The 27,881-nt window shown below is 46.4% G+C and overlaps 1 protein-coding gene across 3 annotated transcripts in view; it reads right to left on the reverse strand.

Moving 5' to 3' along the window:
- LRBA (LPS responsive beige-like anchor protein) overlaps positions 1-27,881 on the reverse strand; it is a 3,444,508-nt gene that overhangs the window by 753,213 nt on the left and 2,663,414 nt on the right. For all 3 annotated transcript variants that reach the window (XM_069631262.1, XM_069631261.1, XM_069631263.1), the window contains exon 44: positions 4,810-4,922. In XM_069631262.1, coding sequence (XP_069487363.1) covers positions 4,810-4,922 — 113 coding nt within the window. The remainder of the gene's footprint in view (positions 1-4,809; positions 4,923-27,881) is intronic.

The following is a 27,881-nucleotide window of genomic DNA, read 5'->3' on the forward strand; positions in this document are numbered from 1 at the left end:
ACCCGACTGAACGGACTCACACATGGCATCCTTGCCATCCTGCACAATAGCAAGAAAACCATCCCGTTCCTCCCCTTCTGGAATATGTTCAGCCGCTAACAAAATACAGTTCCACAGTGTGTGTGAAACGTGACAAGGCACACACGGAGTTGGCTGCCTGTAAAGCCATACCCCCTGAAGAAAACACTTTCTTTGCCCAGCCATCAAAACGCTTGTCGTCCCTATCAGGAGGGATGGTAGGGTACGACGCCTGCTTTGCTGGGGCTGTAGCCGCCTGCACCACTAAACTCTCTGGAGTGGGGTGCATGGTCAAGTAGCAGGGGTCGCTGCTGGCTAGGCGGTATTTTCGCGGCAAAGACTTGCTCACTGCTGGGAGACTCTCCGGAGCAATCCAAGCTGCAGCCACCCTCCTCTGCAAGGCGATATGGAATGGCAGTACCGGGTCAGTTGGTGGACCTTGGTCGAGGATATCGGTCAGGTCATCCTGCAGAAAATCCACTGGTGGTGCAGACCACCCCAAGTATTCCATGACCCTTGACAGGCCTTCAACGTAAGCGACTGGCAGTCTACACAGTCATCCGTGTCGTGATCCTCACTGAGGCACCAGAGGCAGGCATAGTGCGAATCCGTCAATGTGTCTTGGTACACATTGTGCGAAGGGAAAAGGGTGGAAATCTCTCATAAGCAGCAGTTTGTGTCAATTCCTTTCTGCTGGATGCAAGCGTGCATCCAGCAGATAGGAATTGACACTGCAGAAGGTGCTTCACAGAGAGTCCTTCCGCCGGCAGCAGCATTCATCGCGCACTAGCCGGCGCCTTACTGCTTACACCCGTTGAGTACGGACAATGACACCGCGCCCGTGACCGTATTATATGGGCTGTTTTTTTTAGCACACACTGCTGCTTATGAGAGATTTCCACCCTTTGCCCTTGGCACAATGTGTACCAAGACAGATGTACAAACATGCTGATTTTCGGACGCTCCATTACCATTAATAGGTTACCCACGGTGCCTTCACCTGTGGTTAGGCTCTCGTTCCCACAGCACTCCTTAAACATCCTGACCACACAATATTCCCTCCGTCCTGATGAAGGCCCTAGGAAGAAATGGCTCACCTAGCTCTATTACAGGGCTGAAACACCTGGTGTAGACGCTTTTTTCACCAAAATGCAACACTATCCCTATCAATTGTTTTGTGTTTCTTGAGAACTGTACGATTTATTTCTTCTGATCTGTTTGATTACTCTGTGTTTGACGCCTGTCGCTCTACTGGCTGTAGCAACAGTAGTAACTGCAATAACGTTTTGTTAAATGACACCATCCTGTTAAATACAGGCTTATGTTTTGTTTCTGATCATGCAATTTATGTTTGCTCTCGTGCTTTGTCTTTAATATGATGTTCAATATGTAAAAATAGAAATTCAAAAACTTTTCCAAATATAAAAAATGTTGTTTTGGAACTTTCTTCGAGTGTGTTTTCATACTCTTAGATGTGCTGTTTCGGGGAAGACAAATAGAAGGGAGGAGGATACATAGTAAGATTCTTCTTTCAACCCTTTCACCTTCGTTCTAGTTACAATACTATATGTACATTTCTTTTGTATATATGGGGCCGCATTAACGGTCACAGCTTGGTTGGTGAAGTAGCGGTGGGCACCAACTTGTAGCTGGAGATAGTGTCTCCATGTCTGGAAATGCCCACCCAGAGTTTGAAATCGTCCCTTTAGATATCAAATAGCACAGTTGCAGAACTGCTGGACAACCACATTTTTGGGGGCTTTTAGTTAAAATAATATTGACCACTGTGAGGTCTTTATTACGACATCTTTATTGAAATGTGCCATGCAGTTTAGGCTGCCTTTTTTCAATTCCTTCCTTTCTTAGAAGACCTTAAAATCTCGGCTCGGTGGCCATGTTTATCTGAGTGCTTAATACTGCCTCTGTTTGCACCTTGCACCTTTTCACGTGGGACCCAGTTATTGTCAAGTGTGAACTGCAGTGTGGGGGGAATAAGGGGGGGGAAAGAAGGGAGCGGGGTTGGGCAATTTGAGCACTCCCCTCAAGCAGAGGTCACTCATTGAGACATGGGGTTTCGCATCAGAGCTAAGGGCATGTCAACCAATATTTCAGTTTGTGAGGACGTGTCCTTTAAGAAGATTTGGGGCAAGTACAAAAGGAGGCAGGAGGCTGTCCGGTGTGCAAGAACAGAGGGCTACCATGTAAGTTTTCAACCTTTTCTGTGCAAGAGTTGCTTATGTCCCAGGACCTGCAGCCGAGATATTCTGGGTATTCCAGGCACGCCTAGAGGAAAGATGCTTAGGAATTACCAGCGCACGAGACACTGTTAGTGATTAACTTTTACTTTGTGTAAATAGATTATTCCATGAATACTTTAAGTAATGAACGACCAGGGGTACATTTTTCATTAATTGTTCAGGTTTCCAATGTTTTTAGTTCTGCTTGAAACGTGGCCACTTGGTGACCTAAACAACGCTTTGGGGAAGCTGTATCCATTTGTGCAAGAATACAACACTTTGGGTTGATGTTTCCATCCTGCACTGTATCAGTTTACTCACTATTGGGTGTTTTATACTTGGCCACGCGTCTTCCAGGGCTAAGGGTAAAAATGTCAATACTGATTGGATGAATGCAGCCCACACCGAGGCAGAGGAAAGAGGGAACGCTGTAACCTTCTGTTGCTGAGCAGCAGGAGGGGGTTACAGCGTTGGTGCTCTCTTCCCATCAGTCACAGCATCCGTCCTTCCTCCTCCTAACCTTCTTACCATATTTTTTAAAATGCCCTTGCCATCAATGTATCCTTCGAAGTCCCATCTAAACGGAATAAGGCCATGCCTCGTATACCTCTGATGCTCCCCAACTAAACATCTCTTTGCCCCCTCCATATAAAAAAGACCTCTAGCCCAGTTTCAGCCCACCACTTTCCCCATGTCAGGCCATTCTCCCACGGGCATGCCCTTTGCATTCATACAGCCCACGTTAGTCAGGAACTTTGCCAAATCTTGAACACACCCCTACTGCCTGCTCCACCCTTATTAAACTATGTGTGCTTTTGACAGAAGGGGCAGCATTCTGACAGCTCGGGTAGATAGGCAGGTTACAATGCTGCAGCCCAACACACACACAACCAAAGGAAAGCAAGGGCTCTCTTCTTACATGGCCAGCTCCTCTAGCCACACTATGCTAACCAGGAACACCAGCATGTCTGGTTATCACAGTACGGGCACATTTCTAAAGTGTGTCCTTCCTAGATAAACAGGTTAAATCAGAATGTGGTCTTCCTGGTGGTAAGATAGCTCAGCGGGTTGAGCGCTCGCTGCTGCGATCTGAGTGTGATCTGCAGGTCGCAGATTCGAATCCTGGCAAGGCCAACTCAGCCTTTCATCCTTCTGAGGTCGATAAATGAGTACCATTTTCGGTTGGGTGATATTGTATGTAACTATGTGCTCTGTAAAGCACTTTGGATAAAGGCGCTACATAAATAACACCTAATTATCATTACTGTGCCAAATGGGTATATTCGAATCTACCCTTGTTCTGTTAACTGGGAATATTAGAATCTACTTAAATGTACACAATTTCCCCTTACTGTAGTGACTGGGCATAACTGAATGTGAGCAAACTACTCTCAATGTAAATTGACACCCACTGTTTTAACAATTTAATCTGGCCTTACCATACTCACGGGGAATAACGTCCTCTGGTCTCTCTGTGCTAATTGGACATTATAGAATCTGCCACTGCTGTGCTATATGGTGTTAGCACAAGCCAGGACTGCTGTGCTAGTTGCTTATAATCAAATTCTGTCCATCCTGTCACAAATGTCCATAATAGTATCTAGCCATACTGTTCAAAGTGGCCATAATAAACCCTATTATTGTAGTGCGAAGGAGGCATAACAGAATCTGACTCAATTGTGGTTAATGAAATCAAGCACAAATGTCAAACGTGAATCTGGCTCTTATGTACTAAATGTCCATGAAAATATTGGACCTTATTGTGCTAAGTGGGTGCAATGGAACGAGGCCCCACTAAGCTAACCAGCTATATACTTGTCAACGGTGTACAAAACTGACCAGTTGAGTGGCTGTGGTGCAAGTTATCGATGGTTTTGATGTCACTATCTGTTAATGGTCGAGTATCTGGGCTTTTGATAGAAACATTCAGATAACATGAGAGTATGTGGGCCCCTGATTGGCAATGTCGTAACAATAACTGCTACTGGATATGTCTAGAATGACATGAGAATACCTGACAAATAGTGGTACTGCCTAGGTGTAGGACAATAGCTGCCAAATGGTGCAAGCATCTGGGTATTCAACACCAATTCCTGGCAAATACCTATACGCGGACTACATATCAGCCTACAGAACTGCCCTTGTCAATAGCTGCAACATAAGGCATTAATAAAGGTAAACTAAAAATGAACAAAATGAGAAGTATATTTATGTATGTGTCATTTGAAATCCATCTGAAATACTTCAGCTCTGTTTACATATGTGTTGCAACCTGCAAGTATATTGAATCTCATCATACACACTGAAGTCCACCTGTAGCACGTGTTTGGTAAGTCTATTCTTCATAGCGACAGCATGCACAACAAACTTACAGTTTTATAAAATGGATGTAAAATTATGTTACAGGTAGAAAAACTATTATCCTGGCTAGGGCGTACTGGAAACGACAATGCTATGCATTCTGAAGGACCATATTTTTCAAAGAGCTGTCAAAAATAGAACATGCTGATGCGACAAAAGGCAAGAGCCTAAATGACAGCTCCAATAAGAGTACCTTAGACAAATCTCTGAAATTGCTTGGGAGAGTAAGATCCAGCTCTTCGGATTCATAGTTGGTTATAACCCAGGGAAACACAGGATACTGATTGACATCATTGTATGAACGACCTGTTGAAATAATAAGACACGACGGTAAATGGAAAAGCAACCTGCCCGAGGAGAGGAGCAAGTCATTACAAAAACTTGAAATCACATGTTATACATTTCATAAAAGAACATTCAAACTATAAAAACAAAACGACTTATTTTCCCTCATTTTATCATGGATACGCACATCATTGGACACATGAAACAGCTTCTTGTATGGTGTCATCTATAACAGTTGAAAAGTAATGCACATTCATGGTACTTCAACCTGAGATCAGCAGTCTTTGACATCTTTGCTGGAAGAAAGGGTGGTTTTGGGAAGGTGGTGCTCTCTGAAGGCATGTGATGTGTCATTGTATGTGAAATATGATTCATTTCCCTGTAAACTAATGATGGGCTTATGTACGTACATCAGGCCCAGAGTGCTGTACACGAAACAAATCAGTCAGAATCAAGTGTGAAAGGTGCTGGGTGTCACGATATATTATGCCGCACAAGCAAGTCAGGGACCTTTTTCCCCTGGCAGGGTGGGTGCACAATTAAACCTTTTTATATTTACAATCCCCAAATGGTTTTTAAGGAGGCCTCCAACCCGTCTCACACCAAACCTCCACCAGCACCCTTTCTCCCAACAGACCAGGAACCAGGCCGTTGTGTTGTCAATGAATACTTTATTAATGTATTATTTTAATATTCAAACTGAACAACAGTTTACAGCAGTCACTAAAATTGTGGCGACACAATGGACAGGCTTATAAAACATAGCCAGGTTAAGATAGACTTCAATGCCACACCCAATTGGTGTTGTGAAAAGCAATGCCAAATAAATTCCCTCAACAGATTGCAAGAGGGTTAAGCGCTCCCCTGACAATGGCAAACTGAGTTTTCAATGATTTAATATTAATGCTATGGGACAGCACACAAGGGTACTTTGGGCTGCTTACACTATAGAACAAAGAGGGCTTCTAAACCCACTAGCTAGCACACATTGGAATTCCCATTTAACACAGGCAACACATGAGAAAGAAAATCAAAAAAATAATGGGAATTCAATTCAAAATCAGCGAGCAGGGTCTGATGGAGGAAGAAGGCTAGAAGAGGAAAATGAGTTTTCAAAGGATAAAAGACATTTTCAGAAAAACGAAAATTGAAACCACATGAAATTTCCCTGGAGCTGAAAATGACGGGCACGCTCTAAAAAATGAAGGAAAGGCAATGCAAAATCTGAGCTTGGAATCTCAAAGAATAAGGGGGAATGCTCTAGGAAAATCACTGTTTAAAGGATGAAAAGAAATATTTGGAAAAAGTAAATTAGAAATCCCCCCCCCCCCAACTTAAGCTGGAACTGACACACGGGCTCTCAACAATGAGAAAGGCAGATAGGAACCACGGTTTTCAGTGAAAATTACAGGTGCAACTCTCAGGTATGTTTTGGGGCAAAGAGATTATCACAGTGGGAACAACAGTTTGTGTTTATTATGACAGATGCAAATGGGGATTTGTTTTTAAACTCACAATTTGACACATATACAAATTCGGTTTTAGTTGATAATGGGAATAATTCTTTTGGGGCAACACTTTAATGACTATAACAATTAAATAACACAGTGCACAAGACGGTTGATTTCAAATTGCAACAATCGTGCTCCATGAATTTCAATGGGGGAATTAATTGATTTACTAAGCAAAATACTAGGGAAATAACTTAACTATGCAAACAAACAAAGGACTTTTCAGGGGAAAAAGATACCTATAATCAACAGGTACACAAGGGATGATTTTGTTCCATAGGAAAAATGCCTTGAATGCACAGACAAAATACTTTTCAATAGAAACATGACTATATTTAACCAACAGATAGAATAGAGGATCTCTCCTTAGGGAAACACTCAAGGTTAGTGCTTAAATAGATAGGACTTGTTTAATCTATGGCTGTGGAGATCTATACTTACAGAAGAAAAAGGACTCTATACTCATCAATGGCGCCAGGGCTACACTGCCAGGACCATCAAAGGGATCAATTAAGGCCTCACTCTGTTCTCCCAACCAGTTACTCCAGGTCCCTGCTTCACTCCCGGACTAGGTCCAATTTCTGCAAGTATAACTCCAGGTCTTCAGTCAGCTGCATCTCAGATTTTGTAGAGAGAATCTCCAGTTGAGGAGGAGTAACCTATGTATAAGCCAAATGACATCACTGCTGTTTCATGTTGCTCGCACAACTGATAGGACAGTGGTCAAGGGTTCCCTCCATCTCTGCAAGCTGGTAGGTTCCGAGAATAGGCGAGTGATTTGAGCAGAGAGAGGAGGATACCCCATCAATCATATGACAAATGCAGAGGGTGGGGTCTGGCTTCTGTACCTGGAAATCTCATGTTTTGATAAATACCCTTTCTCATCAGATTACGCCACAGATGCCAGCATATTCAGACATTAAATTTTTTTTGTGAATCACAAACTTTGATGACTGTGCGACACTACAGTATTTTCTCGCCCAAGAGAACACAAGTACAAAACTCCATTCTGCAGTGCAAATTTGCACACAATCTGGTTATTTTATGTACATGTGAATGTTGCCAGTTTTTGCCAAGGGAGTCTCATCTTGTCCAGACCTTTCTCAACAGTATCATGAGGTCTTCCCCCTCATGTGCAGCAAGGAATATTTTCAGGCATCCCTAGGCTTAGATGCCTACATGTGCTCCTTTGTGTTTGGGCAAAGGCCTCTTTTTGCATGTACTCCAGCACCGGCCTTTTACTCAGGGGCATATCTCCCTGGCCTGTAGTTATGGCATTTTAGGGCTATTTCACCAACACATGCGTATTAAGTCACTCTCACTACATTCGAGTCAATAATAACTCAACCCAGTTTGCTGGCATTCCACTACGCCAGAAATAAGGGGTGCCACACAATTATTACCTATGCCTTTTCAATATCTATATGGGAACACTCTTCTCCTTTTCTTATTTTATACTCCCCAATTTATTTAATTATTCATTTGGATTTATAAATTACTTGTGCCCAAGTGATGTGCATAATTTACCCAAGTCATACAAAGAATACATGGATAAAACAAGGTGGTATCATCATGAAGGAACAATCAAAATTAAAAAGAGGAAATAAGGTAAGCTTTAAAAAATAAAGCAAAAGGAAGCAAAAACAGAAATTGAGTGCAGAGAAAAAAGGTAAAGTGTTCCTGAGTTTAGAGGCAAAAAAGGGGAAAAAACTTGGGACTGGGCAGAAAGAGGATGCTCCACTGTTAGCAAAAATAAGAATGATGAACGAAAGGAGCAAGGTGATTTAGACACCAAAATAAGAGACAAAGATAGAAGGGAGCAAGCCAATGCAGTCACTTAAAAAAACAATACAACGAAAACTAAATTGAAAGTGAGCAGAAATAGCAAGCCAGGTAAAGAGGATAAAGAAGCAGAAATAGAGGAGCTAGGCAAAAGTTGAAATTTCAAAAAAATAACCGAGCAAAAAATCAAGTTCAAAAGAACAAGAACATAAGTAGGGAACACAGAAGAAGGGTAGAACAAGTCAATTCGGGAGAGAATTAGAGAAACAAGAATATTAGTTGTTGAAAAAGTAAGAAAATAAAATTTTGCAGATATTAAAAATGTGAGTGTGACTCGAAGAAACAGGAGGGATGCGAATAATAAAAGGAGAGGGAATTGTAACTGTAATGGGTTATTTATAACGTGCTTAATACCCAGAGGTTTCTAAGCATGGACCCGGGGACCGAACCTGTGTTGCTCCGCGTCATCTTGCTTCCAAGACGAGCGTGTTGCAATAACAGAAAGATTGCATGCAGAAGACGAGAAAAAGAGTGAGATAAGTAATTGCTAGTAGGCAAAGGGGGGCAGTTATAGGGGAAGGAAAAGCAGCACAGTCTTCAATGAATTTAGCGAGAGGGAATGGGAAACTAAAAACGAATGGCCAGCTAAACCCAATAAATAAAAAAGTAAAGAGAACTAAAAGGAAAAGAAAGGTAGATCTTTGTGCCTTTTGCAAAGAAAGCGCACTCCAGGAAAGGATGATCATTGGAAGACAAGGGAATAGGAGGGAAGTAAACAGAAGAGGCCCAAGGAGGGAGCTTATGGGAACCCTATATTGTAAGGGAGACTATGATATAGAGTAAGAGTGATCAGAGCAATAGGATGGGAACTAGGAAACAAGCGCACAAGAGATTCAGAAAGAACAAAGAAAAACAAAATAGAATAGTCCACGTGTCAAATGCCCCAGGTAAATCCAATATAAGAAGAAGTAAGGCTAACCTGGCGTAACGGGAGGAAGTAAGGACATTTGTGACATGAAAAAGAGCTGTTTGTCATGTGGGAAGGTCAAAAACTAGATTGAAGAAAGGGGATATGAGACTCAAGAGTCAAGGTAGGACGAGCTTTTAGAATAAAGCACACATTCCAACAGTTTGTATAAAAAAGTAAGAAGAAGAGAGATAGGATGAAAAATGAAGCAGTGTAGAATCAAGAGTAGGTATTTTAAGAATAACCAGTAACATTTCAAATATATTTAGAGTCGGTTGGATGTCAACTAATTTAAAAGACAACATAACGTCATACCTATGATCCAAGACTCAATGCCTAGCAACAACATATCTCTCAGTGACAGCAAATCAGAGATACGATATGAAGCGTGGCTGACCCTAATGTCTTTCCACATGGCATGGTCATCCAAGTGAAGTATGCCAAATAGCAGGGAATCTAGGCAGATGCTCAAAAAAGACTTTGCATTCACCTGTGGGATGAAGGATATCTAAAAGAACGCATAGAACCCCCTAGTCAAATTATCAATCTTCTCGATTTGCGACGCAGGATGGGCATAGTCAGGGCGTTCGTTGCCAGGCAGCTGTTTGGAAAACGTAAACATTGTTTATCTTTAAAGTTTACTTTAAAGTAACTTCAACTGGTGCTGAAGTAGACAGCCCGCCCGAGAGTGAGACTTTTAAAATGCTTTGTATGATTCACAGAGCCTAATGGAATTTTGGCCCTAAATACATGTTGAGATAAACTCCGCCAGATCACTCAGACGAGCCGATACTGGCATTCTGGGCATACTAAGGCCAAATAAAATTAATGGAATGGCAACGTATGCGCACATCGGCCATAGCTTTAGGCAACACTCAGGGACATAATTTGGGGGTCACCATGAGTCGCACTTGCGACCCCTGAGGTCTCCCTTGCTACCCCAAGAAAAAAAATATTTTTTTTGTACTTTTTTTTAACTTAAAAAACAATGTAAGCTCCTGGGTTGTGGCCAGTGTCACGTGGCTCTTCATTTTTGAAGTGGCGGACTTCTTGTGCAGGACTCTTAAAAATAAAACAGGGTTCCACAGGTGTATTACTTTGAGCAGTGACTCAAGAAAGAATAGGAATAACACAATGTGTCTTTCTGGAATTCTATCCAATAATTGCTATACTCAATGGTTTATTTCCAGGCACACATCAGGTGGCGAGTCACTGATTTAGCCTGTTCTTAAACACCTCAACTCAGCCTTTCACCGTTCTGAGGTCGATTATTGAGTACCAACAAAGGTTGGGTGATATTGAATGTATATTTGATCTACACTTGTGTATAGGCGCGTTACAAATACAAATACCATATCATATATAAAGCGCTTAAGCGAAAATCCTATATAACATCATCATTTGGCCTTGGACGTCTGCTTGAATTCACAGTAATATGGTCCTATACACACTGATATTAATGATACATATGGTGATCTATTCTTATATGAAATGTGTATAACATAGTGATATCGCAACCATATTTTTTGTAGTGTACTTAGGAACAATATGTGATGTCTCTTCCTGTTTTGTCAAGGGGTGAAAGGTCGTGTTCCATTACTTCCTGTGATGTCACTGAGGTGGGGGGTCAAATCACATCACTTCCTGTGATGTCATCGGAGGGCAAAGGTCATGTGATGTCACTTCCGCTACCCCTGGCATTTTGGTGAAATGACATCCCTGGCAACACTCCCCAGAGAGGTTGAGAAATGTTGAAAGACCTCTACAATTGAGGAACGGAATTAAGGCATTCATGTTCCAGAAAGCAGTTTCCCAATGGCCGGATCTCACTGGTTTATAACCCATGGCCTAAAGTTATGCTTAAAGAGACTACCAACCTGCTATTGAAGTTATCTCTTATGGAATTTCCCACTCTCTTGCTGTGGGCTTCAGCTATAGAATCCCACTTAATGTATTTCGGGACTTTTGTTCCCAACTTATTATCACAGTTATGTACATGGAAATTATCAAGAATGACTGCAATAGAGTAGTTAATCTCTTGATAAATATTAAGACGCTCCTCTTTAAAGGGCTTCAAAAGGATGCTTTCTCTAGTATAAAGCAGCCCCCTTGTCCAGTCTCTTGCTTGAAAATAGTGTAGCAAATAACATTCAACTACTTTGCTTATGTAATAAGTCACTTGTATAGTGCCTACTGCCATTGGTATGGTCTCGAAACACTGTGGAATTGAACACCCTTCGGAAGACCATAGTCGGAGATGTATGAGGTGAACTAAAGATTTCTAAAATGCGTCTGTGCATTTTTAGCCGTTGCGAAGGTCGGTCGGGCGGTCCCTGGCAGCTACCTGTAGTTATCCTTTGAGAGAATGAGTGACATGCCAAGTTGTCAGAGGAGTAGGATAGTCAAAAGAGTCAGATGTGAACAGCTGGTCCGAATTTCTGCATTGGTCTAAACTGTATTCGATAGGATAAGATAATGCGTGTTATGGGTGTTTTGAATCAAGTAGAGGTTATTGATAGGTATACAGGTGAGTGGGGCGAGCACGTGTTGATGTGGTTATGTGGTTATCTTTTGTTGCGGAAGCGTGCTTGCTGTTCCATAGATGGGAGACTGATCCCTGTTTGGAGAAGATCTTACTGAGCCTGTCGTAAAGGCTTGACTGGCTTCCTTCAGTGGGGGGTTGGCGGTGACATCACGGGGGGGGGGGGGGAACAGACCGGGATGAGTTCTAATTCAAATGACACATCTCAGAATTCTGCAGGGACTGTGAAGACTAAGAGGGCTAAAGAGGCAGGCAGTACTCCAAGCCAGCAGGCAAGCCTAATGACTCTGAACAAGGTGAGGCAAATAAGCCTAAGAGCCGTGACATGAATCTAATCAGCCAACTTGAGGGGCCTAAAAGGCTGCCTGAGAGAGAAACAGCATAAAGAAGCATGGGCAGGAGCTGGAAGGTCCGAAAGCATAGGAGCAGAGGAAGCAGAGCACTTCACCAGAAGAACACAAGGAAGTGTGACCATAACAGGGACAGCGGAGTAGATGGGCAAATTCCAACTGTAAACTCTGAGTTGGTCCTGTGCTCACAAACCTTAAAGAGCGGTGGCAGCAATGGAGAGAAAAGAAAGCAGCAAGCAGTCTTTAACAGTGCACCTCATTGTTGTGTGTGCTGAGCTGAAGTTGTAGTTGTTCCTAAGGCCCTTGTGCAGAGTACAGCCGAGGGAAACTGGAGAGTGGGAAGCTCTCCCTTAATGAGGTTGGATTGCAGAAACCCATGCAGTGGAGAGGTGTGGATCCCAGGAGTGTCCATAGTAGTAGCAGGAGCAGCAGCAAAGCCAGGAAGCCGCCGCAGCCCGCATCCTTTATAATTGGGAGTCAGAAAAGGAAGCTCTGTACTCCTAAGAAGCAGATGTTCCTTGCCGGTAACTGTAGCCAGCTTTCAATTGTACTCGCTTCGAGTTCTGAGCAAGTGAGAATCAACCGTAGAAGTGGGAAGTCTTTTAATAATGGGAAAATAGCACGCGCTTACCTGAAAAACTTGTGTGTGATGAAAAGCCTTTCTTTCCCGAGGAGCAGTAATACTATGCTGCCAAACTGTCGCGTATCTCGGAGTAGCACGGGGAACGCTGCCGGTAGCCAAAGAAAAAGCTAAACTGACTTTCTTGAAGAGTTGCATGTATTGTTAAAGGGACCGCGCGCATGAGACAATGTTTCTCTGTGACTTGGAGGAGGAGTGCTGACAAAAAGGTGGGAACAATTCTTTATTTGAAGTGGCAGTTCAATATTAAAACGTGATTCTGTGCATCTAATTTTGGTTTCCATTGTGAACATTTACCTTGCAACACACCAAAGGTTAAAGCAATAAAAGAAAGACGTAGTAGAAGTCGAAGATAGAACAAGCAGTGGCCAAGCCCATAGAGGGATCTCTATGAAAGGCAAATCCCATGCACAAAAGAACGGTAAACTGGCGGTTTTGAAGTTGATGAAAGTGTTGATACCCAAAAGTCTACATCCAAAGTTGGGAGAGTGGCACAGCCACTGAAGAACAGGTGTGCATAAAGCTGGGGAAGGGAGCTGGGTAATTGTTCACCAAAGTGAAGCAGAATCTATGGTAGCTGCAAGACAGGCAAAGAGGCTGCCCTTTCCGTGGATATAGAAAGAAGAGTGCCTTGCCAGCCTGTGGAGGTAGAAGATGTCTTATAGTAATGCCTACTTTTGGAAATTGCCATTGAAGCAGCATATCAAGAAGTCGTAGTAGCAGTAACCGGACTGTGGTTGTCAATTTTGTTGAAGTTACCTGTGGGGTCAAGGGAGCTGTTCTCACAGTTACATTGTGGAAGGAAGTTGGTTGAGAGAAGAGTAAATCTCAAGCAAGAACATTCTGACAATTGTATAAAAGACACTGCAGAATCCAGGAGTGAAGCAGTTGTTGGCAAAGTGAGAGAAGAAACTTTTGCCGAATTCATGTGTTCTTTCCTGGAAAGAAGTCATCCAAGAAACTCCATTGGTGCTGTTAATTCTGTGTGGAACTGTAAAGGAGGTATTTTATCAAATAAAGAAGGGACTTTGAACAGTGGATTTTATTTGTGTGAACTTTTTATTTCCTTGTTACTTTTTAAAACTTTTGTTGAGACTGTTAGTTGGAGAAAATGGACTTTGGACATTCTTGGGAGAGCAAGATCTGCCCAGGACCACGAAAGGTCATCCAAGACACAGGGTGTTTTGGTAACCTTTTATTTATATTGTATTTATGTTATGTTTTCCCTTAGATCTTAGGGAATCCCTGGTAGAGTAGGTTTAGTTAGAAATGTTGTTGTTATTTTGTACATAATAAAATTGCAAATTCTGAGAAAACTCAATGCAGTCCTGAGTCTCACATTCCGGACCCCTCACAGGACTCAGTGTGTCAACACAGAAGAATACAGACAGCACCTATAGCAGGTGTCCTATTTCATACCTTCATGGCAGGCAAGAACCCACTTTGGACATCTGTAGGCAGACTTACCTAAATGTGATTAAGGCATAGTATGAATGCAATCAGCAAAGGGTGAGAATCCAGGATTCCTTAAAGATCAGTTGGGAGATTCAAAGAAATCCCCCAAAATCTTAGGATATAGTTCATGATTTTTCAGAATATTATCCGTTATCAGCATCAGTAATGACACTAGTACTGGCCGTAAAACTAACCACATCCACGAAGGTAAATCAACAAAGGAAACATTAATCTCTATGACCCTGGAGTAAGCTATTTTCCTCAGGCTATGACCCTAGCTGCATTGTCGACTACCTTAGTACAGAGCTGTTTGGAGTGCTCATAACCCAGAAAATCCCATTAATTCTGCTGTCTGATTACCTAAAGAACACTAAAGAACACCATTACCTATAGGGTAAACAAATTGGGTTCCGATGCTGCAGAAGGAGTTCTCTGATTTGATGATATCAAATTAGAATGGTATCACAAGCACTATGGGAATAAGGCTTAGTTCTTCATAAATGCAGAAGCTATCTTTGTGGATTAATGCAGTTGTAGATGAGAGTCTGAAGCTTCTGGAAGTAAACAAAAAGAGGACAATCGAGTTGATGATAGCGAATACGTTATAAACTAACCTCTCAATTAAGGGTCCTGGCCAAATATAAAGCAATAAACAAAGTCTTACTATCATGTGCTACCTGACAGTGCCTACAACTATCAGGAATACCAAACAAGGAAGGGCTTCATATCACCTTTGAAATGTACTTTAATTTCACAAGACTGGCATTTGGGCCACCAACAGAGCAGGTTTGCCGAGAGGAGAAAAAATAATTTACCTTTGGTAATATTCTTTCTGATCGATTAGTAATTATTCCCACAGATTGCTTTTCTTTGAAATATCCTGCAGGTGCAAATCTAGTTTTGGAAACATTTTTAGATTTCAGCCACCAGATGGAGGACTGGAGTTCTATGTCGGCTCTTCATGGCTTCATCAGCCTCCTGATGATGATAATTTGCATTTATATAGCGCTACGAACCGTGAGGCATCTGAACGCTGCTTATTATTACCCACGGTGTGTGTTAATCGACCTCGCAAGGATGAAAGGCTGAATTGGGCCCTGCCGGGTTTCGAACCTGCATCGGCAGGCTCTGCACGGATGTCAAAGCGAGCATTCTACTCGCTTTGCTATCTGACCGGCTCATGACCCCAAGTATGACATTATGGGTGATGCGTATATCTAGAAGTGCCCCATGACCTAACTTACCCCAATTTTTCCTCGCACTCGTGGATGAGGAAATGCAAAACTGCAATAGGATATGGCCATTCCATTTTGAGCGGTTGGTTGGTAGGGCGATGGGGAAATTTATGGGAGACTAGACTGATCCAGCAGAAAGAATATTAGCAAAGACCAGTATTATTTTCTTACCAATAATAAGTTCCCCCTACAAATTACTCATTCTAGAAATACTTGCAAAGCACCACAAAACCTGGAGGATGGAGGACAGCAAGGAACCATCACCAAACCAGAAAATACTGGAACAACGAATGACCAAAAGTGGGTATTGTGACCGGATAAGGATTTCAGGCAATAGTGCTGGAGAACTTGTGCAAGGATGCCAAAATAGCTGGCTGACAGATGTCAACAACTGAGACACCCTTGCAGCAAAGAAACCTTTCCTCAGTCTTATATTGATGAGATAAACAGAAAACGACTAGAAGATGGATGTTCTGTGAATGGTCAAAGTTCAACACAACCTTTGGAAGGAAGGTACGCCTAACTCAAAGTGTCATTGGAAGAAAACAAGGTCATGAGGCTTGACAGAAAGATCTTGGAGCCCACTCACCCAACTGCATGGAAGGGAGAAAAACAAGAAATTGACCTGAAGGTGAACAAACATCGAAGGGCAAGAATGCAAAAACTAAGACGGAGCAGCCATTAAAAACATAAGAACAAGGTTCAACCACAACACAGGAACAACAAGATAGCAGCGTTGAAAATTGTTATTCAACCTGCTCAAAAAATGCACAACAGTTGGGATATTACAGCAGGAGCCCTTTCCAAGAGTCCTCTTCAAAACCGGAATTGTGGGCAAATACCCATCAACAGTCCCTGCCTGAAGACCTTTTTGAGCCATGGACAACAGAAAATAAAGAACTTAAGAAGCTGAGACCGGTGGCATGGTGGCGGAGACTGTTCAGGATCGCATGGAGGATCTTAACTTCCAATTGGGAGAGTCAATCCACTATCGGTGGGAGGCTTTTAGGAGAAAAAGTGGACATGTCCGGAGGTTCAGAGAAACCCTGCCCTTTAGCTCTCGTCCGGACTGATCAAGATATGGGAGGACCCAAAACTCTTCGGTTTCTTTCACCCCTTCGTAGGGTCTTCTGCTTCTCAGCCCCAGGTGGGCTATGGCCTCGTTCAGCCCTGTTCATTATCGGCCTCACCACGCTCCAATCAGTCCCTGTCTGCAGCTGCATACCTTCTTTCCAGCGGTACGACTTGGTACTGGAGTCGATTTCTCTGGGCCTGCCGATCTGCACCCTTGCCTCCTCTTCGGCCTGCACGGTCGGCTGTTCAGTTTTCCTTCTCCCCATTCGGGAATTCTGCATCTACATAACGTGATGATAGTACTTATTATTTCTTCTTCACTCACTTCCTGCGTCAGCAGCTCCTGCTTTGGTGGTGGTCTTTGCCTTCATTGAAGTGACAATGTCCCTCACGGAGCCCTGGATCTCCACCTACCACATCTTCTGCGTGGCTCTCCGTTCTTCGTTGGAGGGATTGCCTCCCTCCTCTGTGCTTGCTGGCACCCTGCGACTGATTCTCTTCCCCTCGGCTGGCTTCCTGCTGGATTTCAGAGGAAGATTCCAATGATCATCAGTTTTTCCAAGAGGCAGTAAACAGTACAGGTCAGTAACCAAGCCTTCCGCTTTAAGGTGGCCCTGCACATGATTAGCATGTTCAATTCCCATATAACCAACAAAAACTGGGGTCTGGGAATGGAAGGGAGGTGGACTGGAATGCTGACTTGGGCATTCCTTGTCCCCAGGAAAAGGGCGGGGGGGTCACCCCAGTGGAATCTCACTTGTCTTGACCCATAGGGTGGGTATCGCATAGCAGGATCACCTCCTTAGTCCCAAAGGGGGTGGCTACCCCTTGGGGAGAAGGGACAAATTCCCAGGATTTGTCACTGGGCATACATGTATATGATCATCAGCTGCCACCTATGCTGAAAAGGCTCCCCTTGGAAAGTTGTCTCTGAGAATCCACCAAAGGATACCCTGTGACACATTGCACGAGACATGTCAAAGGTCTGTTATGTTGCGCTGAAATAGAGACCACTGACAGTGTAGCAGCCACTGAAGGGAACTCATACATGACTGGGCCTCTGACATCAGGAAGATGGAGGAAGTCATCAGACACTGAAGACAAAGCTGTAGCATCTGAACAATAATGGTGATCGAGTTCTCGGCAGAAAGGCCCTGCACGAGAGTGTGGCAAGAACCACTCCAATGAACAGGAATATCTTTGAAGGGGTGACATGGGACATTTTGAAGTTGAGGGGAAAAGACCAAGCTGTTTAGCAGATGACAAGTGCGATACGACACAGACTCGGGAGAGCATGCTTGCATAAGTTTGTCCACTTGGTAGGGACAGAGATCAATCAAAAAGATGAGCAACCAGCACAACCAATTAGGGCACTGATCAGAGGCTGAAAGCTAGGATGGCAAACTGGTAGTAAATGTTTCCAAACACAGGCCCTGGGTACTTTTCTCTGCTTAGGAAGGATCAGCACATGAAGTAAGCATCCTGAATGTCCAGGGATACCAGCCATTCTTAGACGTCTGGGGACTGGAGGATCTAAGGAAAGGTGACCATACTGGACTTGTCCTTGTGCAGCAACAAGTTGAGCAGCCACAGATCCCCCGTCCTCCGGCAAACCTAAAATCGGAATACATTCCCCTCTCTGAAACAGGTAGGAACTGCAACATCTCCTCGATATCCAGTTTGGGCAAGAAAGGGAGGCGGCTTGTGATGGCGTCTGTGGATTAAATTGAGGCATTAGCCCTGAGAAAGAACACATAATGTCTAGGCATCAGAGGTGGTATTCATTCACTCTCTGACAAATGGGGTCATCGCCCAAACCTGAAAAGGAGAGAAACATTTGAAGCGCAAATTGAAGAGGTTTTGAAAAAGGGGTAGAGGAGGGAGCAATGGATGTGCAAATGTTGCATGTAGGTGCACCTCTGCCTGTACCCTGGTGGTTGGAATGCCTATGTTGCTACTTGTCTGAAGGCATCAGACCTTTGCCCATGCTGGCAAAAGAGGTTAAGGAACGAAAATGACCCCTGGAAAAAGAAGTGGAAGGCTGCATTCCTGCCAAACCAGGGTATTTGTCAGCTTTGTATGCCTTGAAGTTCACAAGAAATTCCTCAGCCTTTGATCTGAAAGGCTAGGCCCCATCAAAAAGGCATGTCCAGGAGTCTGGCACACACATTTGCCATGAATACTAAGAGGTGTATTTAGGAACGACTCTTGAGCACAGTACCAGAGCTCATCCAACGTGTCACTAAGTCTGTTGCATTGAGACCCACCTCCAGAATTTTCTTGGTGGCTTTCTTGCCATCAATATCTTCTATTAACCCAGCCCTCATCTCAGGGAGCAGGTCTTCAAAAGCATTCTTCACAACATACCAACATCGGAATACATGGCAAGGGTATAAGTAGCGCTAATCAACCTCGTTGCAAGTCCTTCTGAGGTAAAAGAACAAGTTACTTTCTTACCTGGTAACGTTCTTTCGATGGGATGGTCCGACGACGTATTGCATATCTATGACATGTAATCACCACAGCTGTGCTGCTTCGGAAATCTTTTCCGGCGTCTGCGTCCTGAGTCGATGACGTCGATGCGCAGTCGTCGAGGACCTCGTCCGACGTCATCCGATGTGATAAGTAGGACGCACGACGCCCGTAGCCTCAGTTGTAGTTTTTTCCCCCAGAACGTGTGACATTAGTCAACTGCCAGTCAGACAGAAAGCCTTGCGGAACGTATGCTGCAATCGCAAAAGAAATTCTGCAGCAGGGAAGGCAGGGCAGGAGCGATATGGAATACTTCGTCGGACCATCCCATCAAAAGAACGCTACCAGGTAAGAAAGTAACTTGTTCTTCGAGGGGATTGGGTCCTCCGACGTATTCCATATATATGACAGACTCCCAAAGCAGTACCAGAGCAAGGAGGAGGGAAAGAATTTAGAATCAAAATTTAGAATAGCCAATCAAATAGCAGAGCAAAGGACCGCCTTGCCAAAGGCCAGATCCCGTCCTCGGATGGAATCGAGGGAATAGTGACGTACAAATGTATGTACTGAAGCCCAGGTGGCTGCATCACAGATGTTGCGAATAGGACCACCCCTCTGCAGGGCAGTAGATGCAGCCAAACCCCTGGTAGAATGGGCCCGCAAGCCAGCCGGTGGGTCCTTACCCGCCAAGCGGTAACACTCCGAGATGGCTAAAACAATCCAGCGAGACAAAGTCTGTTTCGTCACAGCTTGCCCCAAACGCTTTCCAGCGTAACCAATAAAGAGTTGATCGTGCACTCTGACCCGGGACATGCGTGAAACATAAAAGCTTAAAGCTCTCCTGGGATCAAGCCTATGGAGCCTCTCCTCTTCCTTACCAGGATGCGGAGGAGGATAGAATGCCGGAAGAACAACCTTCTGGGCCAAATGAAATTCCGTCACTACCTCCGGAAGAAAAGAAGGACGAACTCTAAGGACAACCCTGTCCTTGTGAAACACAGTGAAGGGTGGCTTAACTGAAAGTGCCTGTAACTCACTCACTCTGCAAGCGGAAGTAACCGCAACTAAAAACACAGTTTTCAGAGTTAACAGCCTCAAAGGGCAAGAATGTAAAGGCTCAAACGGAGCACCCATAAGAAATTTAAGAACAAGGTTTAAATCCCAACCGGGCACCAGGAAAGGTGACGGAGGGAACACATTAGTGAGCCCTTTCAGAAACTGCGAAATTAAAGGGATTTTAAAGTAAGAACACTCTTCAGACGAGCGCTTAAAGATGGACAGCGCCGCCAGGTAACCTTTAATGGTACCTACTTGCAAGCCCCTGTGGGCCAAAGAAAGTAAAAAGGACAGAACCATAGGGATGTCGCATGCAAAAGGATCCACATTCTGCACCAGTCACAGAACTTACGCCAACAGTACAGAGACTTTGTTGCTGGCCTTCGGGCCGAAAGCAACACCTCCATCACGTCTTCAGGGAGGTCCCAATCCTTATACCTCAACCTTTCAGAAGCCAAGCGTGAAGGTTGAGGGATCTGACCTCTGGATGGAGAACCTGACCCCCCTCCCGTGAGAGCAGATCGTCTCGGTAGGGAAGACGACGTGGAGGGCAGATGGACAAGTCGAGAAGGTCCGGGTACCACGTCCTCCGAGCCCACGCCGGAGCAATGAGGATCATCCGGGTACCGAACTTCCGTAACCTCCGCAGCACTTGCGGGATGACGGGGACTGGAGGAAACGCGTACAGCAGCGGGAATGACCACTCCACCACAAACGCGTCTCCTAAGGCTCCTTTTGGAGGAAATTCCCGCGAGCAAAACCTTTCGCACTTCCGGTTGACACTGGAGGCGAAGAGATCCACTTCAGGAGTCCCCCAAAGGGCGAAGATCTCCAGGAGAATCTCCTGAGCCAACTCCCACTCATGAGAGGTCGCGCTCTGCCTGCTCAGAGCGTCTGCCGTCACGTTTTCGTCTCCGGCCAGATAAACTGCCGAGATCGAAAACTTCCTGCTGGATGGCCCAGAACTCGAGCTGCATCACCTCCCTGCACAGAGGAAGTGACCCTGCCCCCCCCTTTTTGTTGAGGTAGTGCATGGCCACTGTGTTGTCCGTCAGGATCAGGACACTCTGTCCTCGCACAGTCGGCAGAAAAGCCTTCAGGGCTAGCCTGACGGCCCTCAGCTCAAACAGATTGATATGGAGTCTGGACTCCGACGGAGACCAACGACCGCTGACTGTCAACCCGTTGGCATGAGCTCCCCATCCCGTGAGGGATGCATCCGTCACGATCGTCACCTCCGGCCAGGGAAGCCAAAATGGAGCCCCCTTCATCAAGTTGCCTTTGACGGCCCACCACAGAAGGTCCCGGGCGACCGAGGGCGGCACCTGAACCGGGTCTGACCTCCTGCCGGAGGGCTGCGACCATTGCATCTTGAGTGCCCACTGCAAAGATCTCATCCGCAGGCGAGCCTCTGGCACCAGAAGAATGCAGGATGCCATGAGGCCGAGCAACCTCAAGAACACGAACGCTGGGAGCGTCTGGGCATGCTGAAACTTGTGCACCATCTGCTGAATGTGAATAGCCCTCACCTGGAGAGGAAAACACTGCCCCAGGGAAGTGTCGAGCACTGCTCCGATGTACTGGAGCCGCTGTGTTGGCGTCAAATGGGACTTCTTTAAATTGAGGGAGAAGCCCAGCCTGTGAAGGGAGTGGCAGGTGACGGACAGATGATCCAGGACTTGCTCGGGAGAGCTCCCCCTGATCAACCAATCGTCCAGGTAGGGGTAGACGTGAATCCCCCCTTGCCTGAGATGCACTGCCACCACCACCATGAGCTTGGTGAAAACCATCTGGGCGGAGGTCAATCCGAACGGCAGGACCCGAAACTGAAAGTGCGAGTCGCCAACCGCGAACCTCAGGTACTTCTTGTGTTTGGGATGGATCGGCACATGGAAGTAAGCATCCTTGACGTCGAGTGACACCAACCAGTCCTGAAGCTGAAGGGCCTGAAGGACGAGAGAGAGAGTAACCATCTTGAACTTGTCCTTCCTGAGGAGTTTGTTCAAACCGCGCAAGTCCATGATGGGTCTCAATCCCCCGTCTTTCTTCGAAATCAAAAAATAAGGGCAATACCATCCCTTGTTCTTCTCCGCTACAGGCACCAGTTCTATGGCGCCTTTCTCCAGCAGGGCTTGAATTTCCTGCGCAAGGAGCGGATCCGGACTCTGCAAAGAGAGGTTCCCCGGTGGATTGTCGCGAGGCCTGTGCCGAAAAGGAAGACAGTAGCCGTGGGCTATGATCTCCAGAACCCACACATCTGAAGTAATGGCTTGCCACTCTACAAGATGCTGCGCCAGCCTTCCGCCAACCGGCGAACCATGGGACATGGCCTCATGACTGAGTGGGAGCGGCTGCGGCGTTACCTGAGGGCAAAGAGGCAACTGCCCGAGCGGCCTTGGCACCACGGGTACCCTGTCGTCCACCTCTGGTACCCCTGCGTTAGCCTCTTTGACTGCCAGCTCCTCTCGCTTTACTGAAGGACGAGTAATAGCGAAAGGAACCACCCCTCCACTGCTGTCCCCTAGGACGAAAAGGCAGAGGTTGGCGAACTGCAGCGCCCAACGACTTCGCTGCAGCTTTTGAGGTCTGCAACCTCTCAAGGCTCTCGTCAGCCTTGCTGCCAAAAAGGAGTTCACCGTCAAAGGGCATGTTGAGGAGCCGGGACTGCACATCAGGAGCAAACCCCGACTTCCGCAACCACGCAAACCTGCGTATCACGGTGCTCGCCGCCATGGACCTACTGACGCATTCAGCCAAGTCCAAACCCGACTGAACGGACTCACACATGGCATCCTTACCATCCTGGACCATAGCAAGGAAACCATCCCGTTCGTCCCCTTCGGGAATATGTTCAGCCGCTAACGCAACACAGTTCCACAGAGTGTGTGTGAAACGAGACAGGGCACAAATGGAGTTGGCCGCCTGAAGCGCCATACCACCAGAAGAAAACACTTTCTTCGCCCAGCCATCAAAACGTTTGTCGTCCCTATCAGGAGGGATGGTAGGGTATGACGCCTGCTTTGCCGGGGCCGGGGCCGCCTGCACCACCAAACTCTCCGCAGTGGGGTGCCTGGTCAAGTAGAAGGGGTCGCTACTGGCTGGACGGTATTTTCGCGACAAGGATCTGCCCACCGCCGGGAGACTCTCCGGAGCAGTCCAAGCCGCCGCCACCCTTCTCTGTAAAGCCATATGGAACGGCAGTACCGGGTCAGTTGGGGGACCAACATCAAGGATGTCCGTTAGATCATCCTGCACAAACTCCCCTGGGGGAGCAGACCATCCCAAGTACTCAGAAACCCGAGCCATAAGGCGCCGGTACGAGGAATCGGCATGAGAGCCAGGCTCAGGCCTACAAAACTCCATCTCCGGAGAGGTGTTCAGTCCACTGGCATCATGCAGTGACTGCCTCAAATCGTCAAACTGACTATGGCCCGAGACAATTTCATCTGGAACCTGACTAGGAACCAGGCCATAAGAATCCTCATCCGCCTCTGAAATGTATTCCAGGTGGCGAAAAGAAGGCACCCGAGAGTGCTTGCTCTTAACCAGAGCCTTCCTAGGCGGTTCCCCCGTGCCACAGGGTACCTCCGACACGAAAGGCGTCGATGGCGTCGAGCGAATCGGCGCCGGCGTCGAGAGAACAGGCATCGGCGCCGAGAGGATCGGCGTCGACCTCGAGGAAATCGGCGTCGACGTCAGATGCAGAGCCGCCAGCATTGGCGGCGTCGACCCAGCCCTCGAAGCCGGAGCCCCGAGCGTGTCCCTCGACGACCTGAGCGTCAACGGCTTCGACGACTTCCTCGGAGCCGGAGCCTCGAGAAAGCCTGTCGACGCCCTCGACGCCTCAGAGGTGCACACGGTCTCGAACGCGTCGAGGACCGGGACCTGGAACGGGTACGTCGAGAACGAGTCTCCTTGTCCGAACGGGACCTCTCCCGTGACTCGTGCCGACCACTCTTGCGAGCGGTGTCTCTCGACCTCTCACGACCGACCCCACTCGGGGGCGCGGACGGCGTAGTACCCTACGACTCAAGAATCGCCAGCATTTTCTTCCCGAAGGAAGCCCATTCCTCCGGCGTCGCACGGCTGGTGGGGTAAGCGACGTGCCGGGCAGAGTCCTCCGAAGAGGACCTGGAAGACGACTGGTGTCGGCGCTTCCGAGAATGCCTCGAAGAGGCTGAGGAGTGGCGAGACCGACTCCTAGAAGGAGACCCACGAGACTTCCGACGATGACGCGGAGAGTCACCCCTCGAATCATCCGTCGAAAGCCCCGCAGACTTCGACTTCCGGGGCTTGGACACCCGACCTACCGACAACTTCTTCTTACGTTCGCGTAAGGCTTTGGACGTGAGCGACTGGCAGTCGATACAGTCATCCGTGTCGTGGGCCCCCCCGAGGCACCAGAGGCAGGCGTCGTGCGAGTCCGTCACCGACATCTTGGACCCACACTCCCCGCACTTCTTGAAACCCGGACGCGGGGTCGAAGACGAAGTAGAAGACATCTTCACACGAAGGATTTGCACAAAACGAACAGGTTCGAAGAACCGAGAAGAACAGAACTCCAAAGAGTCGAGGCGTTAACCGAGATTCACGAAGCAACACATTCGCAGAAAAAACGGAACTGAGGCTACGGGCGTCGTGCGTCTTACTTATCACATCGGATGACGTCGGACGTCGGAGGAGGACCTCGAAGACGGCGCATCGACGTCATCGACGCAGGATGCAGAAAAAAGTTTCCGAAACAGCACAGCTGTGGTGATTACATGTCATAGATATGGAATACGTCGGAGGACCCAATCCCCTAGAAACATTACATTTGAGGATGTTGAGATTCTTACTTTCCCTGTCCGGAGGCAAGGTGTGGATTGGATGCAGCCTTTGGTCCCATAATTTGTTCCTGAACATCCATCCATGCTCTCAGGAATGGGGTAGATTGGGCAATAGTTCACAAGTCCATTTTTGGCTAACCCTATGTCCACATCCAGAGCTGAGGCATGCTTTTTGCAAATCAACAGGATAGGGTCCAAGATAAACATTGAATGGAAGTAGGGTCTCCCTGGGAGGACCCTGATCCACAATGTTCATAATGTAATTCTTTTCCTTGGTTACAAAGGGAGAAGTGCCCCTCAGGCACACATCCTCCTTTACAATTGTTTTCTGAAAAGGCACACTGATCTGTGTGGTGTTAAAAGCAGCGGCCTGAACAAAGTTAAAATCCAGGATTTGTGGAGGTCTATGGCATCCGATGATCTGACACCAAACTACCAAACCCAAATACTGCTCGAGAAATTCTTCAGGAAAATCACCCAAATCACCTACCAGTGGGGGCTCAAGCCTAAAATGGCCTGATTACCCTCTTTGTCAAAGATCTGGCCAAAACCTTGACCAGTACTTTGATCTAGAGGAGGGGCAAATGTCAGGCCTCCTGGATCTTCTTGGGGAAGAGCAGTGCCAAAGAGCTTGGTGCTGTGGATACTCCACCAAAGGGCTTAGCTGCACAGTGCTGGAGTGGAACACTGTCTAAACCAAGGCTTGGACAGAGCTCATTGGCATGCACTGGCAGATTGAAGTGGTACCCCTATTGATCTAAGGCGGCACAGAGGGTCCTTGCTCCTCCAGCAGGACATTGGCAAACATGTCCATCATCATCTTCCAGAAATCCACCCACTGCTCCGGAGAGGTGGGAAATTGTATAATCAGAGTAGGTGCTTCATCTGAGTTAGATGCTGACTGTCTGGAACATGAGTGGCACTGGCTCTTTTTAGATGAACAGTGGTACTTCAAAGGTATGTCCTTAGAGGTCAAGAGCTTCCTGCAATGCCACTTTTGATCTTTTTTACTCTGCCTCTTCACTGGGTCGAGACTATTTTTCAGATGAAGAGCACATCTCATTAGAGACCAATGGCTCCGATGGAGCCTGAGTCATGGTCAGCAATGTTCCGCTCCTCTAGAGAGCAGAGAAGAACTTTTACAACACACTCCTTAACGGCCTTCATGAGTGATGACTGCAGGAAGTTGCACTCTTATGTGTCATGATCAGGAGGCAAGTAGCAGACAGCACATGTTGGGTCTGACACCAACATGAGCCTACCACAGTCTTTGCAGGGTTTGAACCCAGAAGCCTATGGGGTGGGGGGAGACTTGATGCAGGTCAAATTCTATTTAATACTGACATGTTCCAAAAGCAACATTCTAAAAAGGCAGAATAAAGGAACTGTGGCGATGGAGCACATAGGCCTCCACTAGTCCCAGATTTGAACTTTGTGCAGGCCGCTGTTTATAACACCACACAGATCAGTGCGCGTTTTCAGAAAACAATTGTGAAGGAGGTTGTGGCACCATGGAGCACAGCCGGCTTCATGGGTACCACCCATGATGTTGCATCTGTAGTCATTGACGCAAATGACACAGCTGTGGAACCACAGTGCAGACCCTGCTGTCTGAAAATATTTCCAAATGCAGATTTAAGCATCAAGGATATAAGAGGATGAATATATGGCAGGACGAAATCCATTACAAATGGTGATACCCTGGCTCACTTGTGCAAGTCTGGAAACACCCACTTCAGGTCTCTTGATCTAGGGATCTGAAGTATAGGGAAAGACCCCATCTATATCCAACTCCTATTGATCCCCATTCTGGTCCAACAGATACAATGAGGTAAGGTAAAAAAGTGATCATGAACACAGTCTACTCTGAGATGGATTCACCACAATAGTTTAGCTCCAAAACCAGGCAACATGCCCCATGGAAAGGCCTGCTCCCAACTCATTGCATTCTGGAAAGTAGATCAAGTCAAAGCAACACAGCGCCCAGATATCCTCTCAGTCAGGGGTCGGAGGCTTACCAGGGAGAAATCCAGAGCCAGTATTACCCCAGAGGAAGATGCTAGCAGTAGAGGGTAAAAATTCTTGTCCATCCAACTTGTGCCAATTTGTTTATGGGCAGTACAACTTTGTCTCACGTCATGCCTCTTAAACAAAATGCTTGCCAGAGTTTTCATGTTTTTTCTAGCAGCAACATAGCAGACATGGGCAGCAACCAGAACCAACCAAAAGAGCCATCATTCAGTGCAACACGCTGTGCACCTACAGAAGCTAGAGAGCAAGACCCAGTCAAGTGAGAGCAACCCTCGGATGAATCCCACTAATCATCTAAAGCAGACAGCAATCAGAATGAGAGAGAGAAGCAGCAGAGAAAGAAACACACCTACATGGCTGCAATGCCAAACATGCTGCACCCCGAGCTGCAACCACAAACACTGGGGGCCTGCAAGCAAATCCCTATACCACTATGGACTTAAAGGGGTCTCTGACACAGATTGCTCTTAGCTCGTGAAACTTAAGGCAAGCCCTCCACACAAACGTTGACAAACAATCCAAGCCGCCATCACTATGGCCCAGCAGGCCTGTGGGAAGAAAATGGCAGGGTTTATCCCGCTATTTAACCGTTTTGCTAATTGTAACACCTCCCGGGTGGGGAAGAAAGGGCGAGATTGGCCAGGGCAAGCAAACCAATGGCAGAATGAGGGGGGAGCATAAAGAAGGTAAGGTAACAGGAAGCAGGAAGTTGTGGGTTGTTCGGGTGAATTCAGAGGAGATGGCAAACCAAAAGTCCAGCAGGAGGAAAGAAGACGAAATGGAGGGTGGGGGCAATTTCTGGAGAAGATGAGGCATTGGTTAGTGAGTGCAAATGTACTGTGATTGAGTGTGCATGAGAGAGTAATGAGTGTGGCTAGAAAAGGAGTGAAAGGAGGGTGTCTGAGAAGGATTTGGGAGGAGCGGTGGTAGTAGTAGTGATGGGGAGGGAATAGCAGTGTGCAGGAGGAAGTGGTAGTGTCAAAAAGGGAGTAGTAGAGCAGTGGAGGGAGTTGTAACATCAAATGGTGAAGGTGGG

Source organism: Ambystoma mexicanum, chromosome 6q (genome assembly GCF_040938575.1).
Source record: "Ambystoma mexicanum isolate Mex_15411 chromosome 6q, UKY_AmexF1_1, whole genome shotgun sequence".
NCBI classification, from domain to species: Eukaryota; Metazoa; Chordata; class Amphibia; order Caudata; family Ambystomatidae; genus Ambystoma; species Ambystoma mexicanum.